The sequence below is a fragment of the Salvelinus fontinalis genome, chromosome 17 (genome assembly GCF_029448725.1).
Source record: "Salvelinus fontinalis isolate EN_2023a chromosome 17, ASM2944872v1, whole genome shotgun sequence".
NCBI lineage: Eukaryota > Metazoa > Chordata > Actinopteri > Salmoniformes > Salmonidae > Salvelinus > Salvelinus fontinalis.
The window spans coordinates 17,174,460-17,186,442 of NC_074681.1; the positions used below are offsets into that span (position 1 = coordinate 17,174,460).

The following is an 11,983-nucleotide window of genomic DNA, read 5'->3' on the forward strand; positions in this document are numbered from 1 at the left end:
GGTTCGCCTGCATAGCCCAGTGCGGGGTATTCCACCTCGCCGCACTGGCAGGGCTACGGGGACCATTCAACCTGGTAAGGTTGGGGAGGCTCGGTGCTCAAGAGCACGTGTCCTCCTTCACGGTCCGGTATATCCGGCGCCACCTTCCCACCCCAGCTCAGTACCACCAGTGCCTACACCACGCACCAGGCTTCCAGTGCATCTCCAGAGCCCTGTTCCTCTTCCACGCACTCTCCCTATGGTGCGTGTCTCCAGCCCGGTACCTCCAGTTCCGGTACCACGCACCAGGCCTAGAGTGCGCCACGAGAGTCCAGTGTGCCCAGTTCCTGTTCCCCGCACTCGCCCTGAGGTGCGTGCCCTCAGCCCGGTACCTCCAGTTCCGGTGCCACGCACCAGGCCTATAGTGCGTCTCAGCCGGCCAGAGTCTGCCGTCTGCCTAGCGCCAGAGCCGTCCTGCCGTGACCAGCCGGAGCCGTCCTGCCGTGACCAGCCGGAGCCGTCCTGCCGTGACCAGCCGGAGCCGTCCTGCCGTGACCAGCCGGAGCCGTCCTGCCGTGACCAGCCGGAGCCGTCCTGCCGTGACCAGCCGGAGCCGTCCTGCCGTGACCTGCCGGAGCCGTCCTGCCGTGACCAGCCGGAGCCGTCCTGCCGTGACCTGCCGGAGCCGTCCTGCCGTGACCTGCCGGAGCCGTCCTGCCGTGACCTGCCGGAGCCGTCCTGCCGTGACCTGCCGGAGCCGTCCTGCCGTGACCTGCCGGAGCCGTCCAGCCAGGACCTGCCGGAGCCGTCCAGCCAGGACCTGCCGGAGCCGTCCAGCCAGGACCTGCCGGAGCCGTCCAGCCAGGACCTGCCGGAGCCGTCCAGCCAGGACCTGCCGGAGCCGTCCAGCCAGGACCTGCCGGAGCCGTCCAGCCAGGACCTGCCGGAGCCGTCCAGCCAGGACCTGCCGGAGTCCGTCCAGCCAGGACCTGCCGGAGTCCCTCAGCCAGGACCTGCCGGAGTCCCTCAGCCAGGACCTGCCGGAGTCCCTCAGCCAGGACCTGCCGGAGTCCCTCAGCCAGGACCTGCCGGAGTCCCTCAGCCAGGACCTGCCGGAGTCCCTCAGCCAGGACCTGCCGGAGTCCCTCAGCCAGGACCTGCCGGAGTCCCTCAGCCAGGACCTGCCGGAGTCCCTCAGCCAGGACCTGCCGGAGTCCCTCAGCCAGGACCTGCCGGAGTCCCTCAGCCAGGACCTGCCGGAGTCCCTCAGCCAGGACCTGCCGGAGTCCCTCAGCCAGGACCTGCCGGAGTCCCTCAGCCAGGACCTGCCGGAGTCCCTCAGCCAGGACCTGCCGGAGTCCCTCAGCCAGGACCTGCCGCCCCTTGTCCCGATGCTGCCCCTTGTCCCGGTGCTGCCCCTTGTCCCGGTGCTGCCCCTTGTCCCGGTGCTGCCCCTTGTCCCGGTGCTGCCCCTTGTCCCGGTGCTGCCCCTTGTCCCGGTGCTGCCCCTTGTCCCGGTGCTGCCCCTTGTCCCGGTGCTGCCCCTTGTCCCGGTGCTGCCCCTTGTCCCGGTGCTGCCCCTTGTCCCGGTGCTGCCCCTTGTCCCGGTGCTGCCCCTTGTCCCGGTGCTGCCCCTTGTCCCGGTGCTGCCCCTTCTCCCGGTGCTGCCCCTTCTCCCGGTGCTGCCCCTTCTCCCGGTGCTGGCCGTTCATTTAGGGGATGTTGGTTTTAGGGTGGTCATGGGGAGGGGAAGACAGAAGCGGGGAGTGACTATGGTGGTGTGGGGACAGCGTCCAGAGCCGGAGCCACCACCGTGGTCAACTGCCCACCCAGACCCTCCCCTGGACTTTGTGCTGGTGCGCCCGGCGTTCGCACCTTGAGGGGGGGGTTCTGTAACGGTCCTGACCTGTTTTATGTTGTTTTTGTATGTGTTTATGGTCAGAGCGTGTGTTTTGGGTGGGCAGTCTATGTTTTGTATTTCTAGGTTGGTTTTTGTGTTCGGCCTGGTATGATTCTCAATTAGAGACAGGTGTGTATCGTTTGTCTCTAATTGAGAGTCATACTAAGGCAGCCAGGGTTTCACTGGGGTTTTGTGGGTGTTTGTTCCTGTGTCCTCACAGGACGGTTGAAGGTTAGTCACATTTGTAGTTTTGTAGTGTCTTGTTTGCTGTTGTCATTAAAAGATGGCTTATTTCCCTCAATCCGCATCTTGGTCCTATCCATGCTCCTTCTCGTCTAAGGGGGAGAACAACATTGACTGCCTTTACACACATTGAACCCATATTGATTATTGTATGCATAAAAAAAAATTGTCTAAACAAACTCATGAAAGGGAATGGGACCGCATAGTTCTAGATTATTGTGATGTAACAGCTATCAACTGAATGTGTACTTTTCTAATTCTTTAAGAATATTGTCCTGTAGTTTGGATGTTTTTGATCAAAAAACCCTATGCCTTGCGTCCAAGTTACTTGGGTCTTTCAAATTCCCCTAAACTGTGACAAAAGTAGGACATACACATCCATTCCTTACTGTCAGGAGAATTTTCAATCGCAATGATAATAACTAACAATTATTTAAGCTTTGACTAATTCCCAAGGTTTGTAAGACCCTGGGTTTAATAATAATTAGGCAAAGACTCAGCTTATGCAAAAGGTCCGTAAAGTTTATTCATGAGAACATTCTAAAGTCAAAATACAAAGAACATGTCATTTTATAACTCAATCCTTCCCTACTTACGCACATACACACGAACAGTAGGTGGGATGTATCCTTCCCCATAGTTCTCACCACTGTTTATCTCTACCAAGCTGGCAATTCCATTCCCCCGAGATTAGAGGGACCTTGATGGGACTCCCTTTCTTGCCGTAAGTTTCTCAGAGTTCTAGCCAGGTCAGGTCATACACAGTTTAATTGTTCTCTGTATTTTCTTAGTCACACACACACACACATTTCTCTCCCTCACTTGTCTCTACCGAACCTTATTGGACTTACGTTTAGCACTTTAATTATTCATTAAAACTAATAATTACTCATTGTTACGTTTCAGGGTGGAATTCTTTAATCATTACCTTAAACATATACATTCCCTTATCACTTACTGATTCAAAGCCATAGTTCACAGTATTTCAAGTCCTGAGTGCTGTAAGAATGTAGTCTTACAATTATTCATGCTCACACAAGCTCTTTTGTTCATAGTCCAATCCCTCATGAGATCCTGGGAGATGTTCCAGAAGGAAACCTCTCACAAAGTCTCCATCCCTGAGGCCCACTCCGAAGGTGTCCCAGCTATAGAAATATAATTTGTATTCTCTGGTCTCTAATGATCCCTCACACCCTCACTATAGAGATTCTGCTGTGGAGCTCAGCCTTGTAGAGGCCAAAGCCTAGGCACACCGGCTGGTTGAAGGATGTGCTGAAGGTGTGCAAGTGGGTCAGGGTGTTGGAAGGCCCCACCTCTGAGAAAGTGATTGTGCCTATGCCATAATCCAGGGCCACACCCACACGGTTGCCTGACATCCGGCTGGAAAGGCGGGTCTTCCTGCGGTTGTGCCAGGCAGCCAGCTTCCTGTCGTGCTGCTGCGTCAGGCTCCAAGACATCTGCAAGTCAAAACCTCATCCATCATCTAGCAGTCAATAGAGAAACCAACCAATCTCTTTTGTGATGTCAGTTGTATTTAAATAGACCAATTAAATTCCTCGATCAGTTTACAAAGAAATTCCAAAATGCTTGGCTACCACCATCAAATAAACTAATACTACTCTTATTACCACAACTGTTCCTATTATTAAAGACCATATGTAGAAGAAGGGTGATGATAATGTACCTTGTTATTTCCAAAGGCAGTGCCCTCCTTCCCTTTCCGCCCGATGCTCCGGTAGGACACCGCAATGTCCCAGAAGCCCTCTGCCTCCAGCTCCCAGTAATGGGTTCCTGAGGAGAAGGTCTGGACGGTCAGGACTTGAGCCCAGTGGTCAAAGCGGTCAGGGTGAGTGGCACACGGAAGGCGCTGTTTGACCCGCACGGCTGACCGCAGGCCGTCCGAAATGCTCAGGAGAGGATGGGCAGAGTTAGTGTCCAGAGTCAGCTGACTTGTTACTATGGAAACAGAGAAACAGACATACAGTGCATTCGAAAAATATTCAGACCCCTTGACTTTTTCCACATTTTGTCACGTTAAATAGTTTTTCTTCATCAATGAACACACAATACCCCATAATGACAAAGCGAAAACAGGTTGAGAATTTTAGCAAATGTATATATATATTTTTGTAATCCTTATTTACAAGTATTTAGACTCTTTGCTATAAGACTTGAAATTGAGCTGAGGTGCCTCCTGTTTCCATTTGATCATCCTTGAGATGTTTCTACAACTTGGGAGTCCACCTGCGGTGAATTCAATTGATTGGACATGATTTGGAAAGGCACACACCTGTCTATATAAAGGTCCCAAAGTTGACAGTGCTTTTCAGAGCAAAAACCAAGCCATGAGGTCAAAGGAATTGTCCATAGAGCTCAGAGACAGGATTGTGTTGAGGCACAGATCTCGAAGCGTACCAAAAACATTCTGCAGCATTGAAAGTCCCCAAGAACACAGTGGCCTCCATCATTCTTAAATGGATTAAGTTTGGAACCACGCCCCCTGGCCAAACTGAGCAATCGGGGGAGAAGGGCCTTGGTCAAGGAAGTGACCAAGAACCCGATGGTCACTCTGACAGAGCTCCAAAGTTCCTCTGTGGAGATGGGTGAACCTTCCAGAAGCACAACCATCTCTGCAGCACTTCACCAATCAGGCCTTTATGGTAAAGTGGCCAGACGGATGCCACTCCTCAGTAAAAGGCACACGACAGCCCGCTTGGAATTTGCCAAAAGGCACCTAAAAGACTCAGACAATGAGAACCAATATTCTCTGGTCTGCTGAAACCAAGATTCAACTCTTTGGCCTGAATGCCAAGCGTCACGTCTGGAGGAAACCTGGCACCATCCCTACGGTGAACTGGACTGGGAGACTAGTCAGGATCGAGGGAAAGATGAACAGAGCAAAGTACAGAAAGATCCTTGATGAAAACCTGCTCCAGAGCGCTCAGGACCTCAGACTGAGGGTGAAGGTTCACCTTCCAAAAGGACAATGACCCTAAGCACACAGCCAAGACAACACAGAAGTGGCTTCGGGACAAGTCTCCGAATGTCCTTGAGTGGCCAAGACAGAGCTCGGACTTGAACCTGATCGAACATCTCTGGAGAACTGAAAATAGCTGTGCGGTGACACTCCCCATCCAACCTGACAGAACTTGAGAGGATCTGCAGAGAAGAATGGGAGAAACTCCCCAAATACAGGTGTGTCAAGCTTGAAGCGTCATACCCAAGAAGATTCAAGGCTGTAATCGCTACCAAAGGGACTTCAACGAAGTACTGAGTAGAGGGTCTGAATACTTATGTAAATTTGATCATTCCGGGGAGGGGGGGGGGGGGGGGGGTATTGTGTGTAGAGGAAAAAACACTATTTGATCCATTTTAAAACGTGGAGAAAGTCAAGGGGACTGAATACTTTCAGAATGCAATGTACGAAGCAGAGAGGGAAACAAATATATGGATGAATACACAGCCTGAATTCCTCCCATCTCAAATATATGGGTTGAAGGTTTGGCCTGTGCACTCACAGAGCTCTCTCTTGAGTTCGGTGAGACAGCGCAGTGTCTCGGTGATGAACTCTCTGTACTTGCTCTCGATATCCTCCATAATATACTTCCTGTCCAGGCTGAGGGAGTCAGGAGTGAACAGGGGACAGTTCAGGTCCGCAAGCAGCCTGTTACAGAGAGCACAGCAGGTTAGACATAAATCATATTATACTCAAACACACGAACATACACACACAATATCATACTAATGAATGCCTATTTTTTTATTTACCTTGAGTCATCAGATTGAAATGCCTGTGGACAGAACAAAAGGAGTCAAGGACTGTTGTAAGACTTAAAATGCACTGTTATAAGACAGTAACACAAAACTGTTAAAGGGATGAATGAAGACCTTTATCTACTTGAAGACCTTTATCTACTTCTCCAGAGTCTCCAGAGTCTCCGGGGTTAGTAGATAAAGGGCCTCATTGTCAAAATCCCAAACAATTCCTTTAATAAAGTTAATCAAATTTTCCATCTCAAGAAAATAGACATTCATTGACGGTAATGAATTTAAGCACAAAGCCTTTAATGCCATCGTACAAATCCTGCACAAATGGCCCAGTGAATCTCCCCCAGATGGACAGGGAGGTAAACAGATTAGTTTAAATCCTCCGTTATGTAGTGTACAACAGATGCTGTCTCATAAATAAATACAGTAGGTGGTTAAAACATTGCAGTACGGTACAAAGGTGAATGTTGAGATTTAGAATGATTACCAGAATAGTGACGTAATCCGAATAGTGACGCAATAGTATGTAATCTGATGGTTTGAGATGATAGCTTTGATCTATTTGGTTTGTTGGACATTACTCAAAGGTTGTGTCTAACGCACAGAGAATAACTGCCTGAAATGGTTACTGTGAGGTTGGATATGTATTGCCATATTGCAAAACTGACTCTGGAGTGGTCACAAATAATCCCATGGAACTTGTCCCAAAAGTAGGGTTGTTAACTCCACTAGCCTGGCTGAATTCCCAAACTGGCTCCTCTTACTACCATGGTCCCCAAATCATCCCCAGATACCAATTGGCTACTTCAAACCCTCTCCGGTCATATTGGTACCTGGTAAAAGGGTTATTAATAAACATTTCACCCAGATGAGCAGGAAGGGGTCTGTCTCCTCCAGCAAGGATCCCAGGTAGTGGTGGATGTCCTGGGTCTGGCTCAGGTCCTCTCTAACCCTGCTGCAGTTGTTCTGGAGGCGCTCCACGGCCTGCTGCCTCTCCTTCCTGGTGCTCTCCCTCAGGGCCAGCACCAGCCTCTCCACCTGCAGCCGCAGGGCTATACCCATACGCTCCACCTGGGAGTCATCTGCCACAGACAAGTCCTGCAGGCGGACAACAACCACCACCAAAGACTAAGGTCATAACAAGACTTAACGTCAAGGCAGAATAGAAGGCCGGATAGACTAACATAAGCACGAACAGTAAATTGATGGACTGCTATAAGCATACAGTGTGTGGTTACTTACTGTTATAGTGCGGTCAGTGTTCCGGTGCTCTTGGAGGATCTGTTCACCTTTATTCAGCTTCTCATCTGCTTTCTGGAGAAGGCTCTGGAGGATGACCTGTGGAAACATACACACGGATTTAGAACTGTTAAAGCCACACTATAACACCAGCTGTAAGGAACTACAGGTCGCTAACTGACCTTCAGGTCCTCCTCCACCTTCCTCAGTCCTTTAACCCGGTGCTGTGCGTGGCCACCCTCCAATAAACAGTCTGCACACACGTACACCCGCTCGTCTGCACAGTAGTAGCGGAACATCTCCTCATGGGCAGGACACCTGCGATGGGACAGGTCTCCCAGAGGTTCCACTAGCAGGTGTGTCTTGAAGGCGGGCCGCTCCAGGTGGGGCTTCAGGTGCTCAGCACACAGAGACACCTCACAGCGCAGACAGGTCTTCACCGCTGCAGCGTTCCCAGACTGGTCCCCGTCCCCCACAGGGGGGCAGCAGTCACACGCCACAACCCCCTGTTCCTCCTGACACTGTGCGCAGGTGAAGCGACCCCTGACCCCCGCCTCCCCGTGGCCCCAGGCGTCTCGCACACATGCTGGGCAGAAGCTGTGGCCGCACGGCAAGGGCTGGGCCTGGCTGAAGACGTCGCGGCACACTGAACACGTCAACTCCTCCTCCAGGGACGCCATGACAACCGTTTTGTCAACAGGAACACAAAAAGGAAAAGGCACCTTTGTAAACAAAAACATCACAATATCAACATTTGTGTCAAGTTGTCAAAAATAATGAGCAGTTGAAATCATCTTACTTCCCAACATTTTATTTTCAAGCCACAGTTCTTAGAAGCCACATGATGACCATTATAAGCGGTGAGTCCTGGGGACAGGTACGTTTACAGTACACTCTTTAAAAAAAAGATGCTATCTAGAACCCTAGTGTTTTTGGCTGTCCCCATACTCAAGCATTTATAATTCAAAATAACCAAACAAACAAACAAAACACAGAACAAAACACAGCCAAAGAACCCCTTTGGAATCCTTTTTTCCAAGAGTGTTCACACCAAAGTCACTTATGTAAAAACTAATACTAGGAATTAGGAACAGGGTCTGTTCAGTCTATGTGTGTTCCTCTACACCGGCCCAACTGGTCTCTTTATTTGCCTACTAATCAACCATTAAGTCTGTTTATAAGGTCTTCGGCCATTGTCCTCAATTATTAGAACACCTCAAGATCTTCCCATTGTCTTTGGTGGCAGACAGGACTGTTTATTCTGTATTTAACTGGTATAACCCGTATCACTGAGTTTTTTCTCATCCTATGGAGTTGTAACACTGACCTGATGCTCATCCCAATCCCTGTCTATCGCAATGGAAGGATCAAGGGATCATCCTCCCTGCCCGCCTGCTTGCCTAAAAAAATCTGACTGAGATACCAATTCTTGGTATACAGTCTGAAACAAACCACTGCAGAGACATTTCCTTACAAGCCAGAATGCTGAATAAAATGTAATTTGATTTTACTCTACTGGTTGTCTGTGCAGTTGGTCCTTCAGTGGGTAATTTTTGTTAGACCAAATATCCACAGGAAAGTATTGTTTAACCGACTTTTTAGAGTGCTGGTACTGGCATTGAAATGTATATCACCCGGTACATGCTTAAAACCACGTAAACACCTGCAAGACTTTTGTTAGTATGCATGCATGTACTTTCGTCTTGTGCAAGTGCCTTAGGTCATGAGCAAACAAATCTTCATTGCCACACACAGAGACCCGCATTTTGAAGTAGGTTTAATAATACTTCCTGTGGATATTTTGTCTCAAATATCGACCCACTGAAGGACCAACCCCATGGACAATCGGCAGAGTAAATTCAAATATAATTGTATTCAACATTCGTGACAGACATGGGACGTTTACGTGTTTAAAAATATCTAAATGTATGCGGCATTCTACTCACAATGGAAGGCATCGCCACAATCGGGACTACCGTCCTGTCTGCCTATGTGATCCTGCTTTCCGGTTTACAACTGTCCTATACACATTCTGATGAAACTCTTCTTTCTTTCTTTCTTCTGATTGTTCAATATAGATTCCCCCTACCTGTTTGTGTCCCAAGGCTGTCAGAGTGTGGACATCGTTAGGTGTTGTCCTGTCATTGTGTGTAGAAACCGGCTAATCCCATACCTATGTCTGTTTAAGCAGAAGGACTGACCTCTGAGAGCACAGAGTCACATGACCAACTCAGAGAGCGAGTTTCCATCTCAAGTCTCTAAGGAGGCTTCCTCTTCTCATCTCCTTTTCTGCATCTGCAGCGTTATGAAGTAAGTGGAGAAGTGAAGGCAACTCACCAGTAGGCAAACACCATATTCCCACTGGGCACAACACATCAGTAAACGTGGAGAATTGGGTAATATTTGGTAGATACGTTGATCAATGAGATTCCAGCCTATTTTCACCCACTCAAAAAGACAGCCAAAAGTTTGTTGAATTCCCAATGTGTCATCACTATGCTTTCAACCATCTAAAAGCACAACCAAATTCCAATGGAAAATGTCAGATAACACATTTAGGTAACTTTTTTTATCACTGCACTTTCAACCATTTAAAAGCCCAACAAAGTTCAAATGAGAATACAATACATTCCCATTTTAACTTTGTTGTGCTTTTAAATGGTTGGACGTGCAGTGATAACACATTTAGGTGACTTTTTTTGAAATCTGACATTGATTTTCCATTAGAATTAAGTTATATCAGATATTTTGCTTATTTTTAGAACAACCTAGTGTGTTATCACTATGCTTCATCTAATACCACAACCAAATGACCTGGAATGCAATTGAGATTACATTAAAGTACATGCTGCAAGTGATCAATGATGTTTTGAGATTCTGTGCAGATTATTATAGCAATTGTGAAGATTTCCAGACCTGCGAGCCTGAACATGCACACTTTCTATGATTACATAAGAATACATGTATTGTTACATTAAGCTCAAAATGTGGCAATGGATGTCTTACTAATTTTAAGAAAGAAGAATTCAGGACAAAATATTTTTGAGATCTGGGATGTGAAAACTTTGATGCTCAATATCTCAGAACTATGCTTTGCGCAGATAGAACCTTATAGTCCCAAAGTCACAATAAAATGTGTTAGTAGGCTATTTACAGTATTGCAAAAGTGATATTAAATTGTGTTTGGTTGTCAACACTACCAAATATCAACATTTGAAGGAGATGTTTCTGCTGCTTGGATAGCTCCATCTGTGCCACTGAGTCTGACTTTAATTCCAGTTTGTCTACAAATTAATAATTGATATGTTGGATTCATGTCTCCATTTCAACCTGTAACGGAATTCCTCCTCCTCTTCATACAAAAAGGAGGAGTGGCGATTCGACCAAGACGCAGCGTTGTAACTTGACATTATATTTATTAAACAAGACGAAAAAACACGAAACGAAATACACTTGAATAATTAACAAAATAACAAAACGGAGTAGACAGACCTGGACATGGAACTTACATAAAACACGAAGAACTCACGAACATGAACAGACTACATGAACAGACTACATAAACCGAGACAGTCCCGTGTGGCGCGACAAACACTGACACAGGAGACAACCACCCACAACAAACAATGTGAAACAACCTACCTTAATATGACTCTCAATTAGAGGAAACGCCAAACACCTGCCTCTAATTGAGAGCCATACCAGGCAACCCATTAACCCAACATAGAAAACACATAACACAGACTACCCACCCAAAACTCACGCCCTGACCAATTAAACACATACCAAACAATAGAAAACAGGTCAGGAACGTGACACAACCAAAAATCTAGGTTAAAGAATAGGACTAAATCAAAATCAATTTTTAAATGCAGTTTGATTTAATCCTATTCTTTCGCTTAGATTTATTTTTTGAGGTGGAGACGTGAATCCAACATATTTATTAGTAACTTGTAGATTCCATTTAAAATCAACCAAAGCTTGAAACCCTTGGCCTATATGTATTTTATATTTTTAGTTGAATCCTGGACTGAATTTAAACAATAGCTGTTGATGATACAATATATGATTGATAATGTATGATTACATTTAATTTGCTCTGTTGAACCTACCCTTTGTAATGACTTTGATAGCAACAGTGAATCTACAGTATTAAGTGGAGATTTCTCAACAATCATCATCCCGATAGCGCATTGGTTATAGTCAGTGACAAATATCACAGCTACAGTGCCTTGCAAAAGTATTCATCCCCCTTGGGGTTTTTCCTATTTTGTTGCATTACAACCAATAATTTAAATAGATTTTTATTTGGATTTTATGTAATGGACATACACAAAAAAGTCCAAATTGGTGAAGTGAAATGAAAAAAGAACTTGATTCAAAAAAATTCAAAACGTTAAAGTGGTGCATGCATATACACTGCTCAAAAAAATAAAGGGAACACTTAAACAACACAATGTAACTCCAAGTCAATCACACTTCTGTGAAATCAAACTGTCCACTTAGGAAGCAACACTGATTGACAATAAATTTCACATGCTGTTGTGCAAATGGAATAGACAAAAGGTGGAAATTATAGGCAATTAGCAAGACACCCCCAATAAAGGAGTGGTTCTGCAGGTGGTGACCACAGACCACTTCTCAGTTCCTATGCTTCCTGGCTGATGTTTTGGTCACTTTTGAATGCTGGCGGTGCTTTCACTCTAGTGGTAGCATGAGACGGAGTCTACAACCCACACAAGTGGCTCAGGTAGTGCAGCTCATCCAGGATGGCACATCAATGCGAGCTGTGGCAAGAAGGTTTGCTGTGTCTGTCAGCGTAGTGTCCAGAGCATGGAGGCGCTACCAGGAGAC

The 11,983-nt window shown here is 47.0% G+C and overlaps 1 protein-coding gene across 1 annotated transcript; it reads right to left on the reverse strand.

The window, feature by feature from the left end:
• Positions 1-2,623: 2,623 nt before the first annotated feature.
• On the reverse strand, positions 2,624-9,397 carry LOC129813861 (E3 ubiquitin/ISG15 ligase TRIM25-like). The gene is made up of 8 exons (XM_055866441.1): positions 9,219-9,397; positions 7,312-7,851; positions 7,133-7,228; positions 6,755-6,988; positions 5,891-5,913; positions 5,641-5,786; positions 3,807-4,078; positions 2,624-3,579 (listed from the first exon to the last, which is right to left on the reverse strand). The coding sequence occupies exons 2-8, from the start codon at positions 7,807-7,809 to the stop codon at positions 3,310-3,312; spliced, it is 1,539 nt and encodes a 512-aa protein (XP_055722416.1). The 5' UTR covers positions 7,810-7,851; positions 9,219-9,397; the 3' UTR covers positions 2,624-3,309.
• Between the last annotated feature and the right edge of the window lie 2,586 nt (positions 9,398-11,983).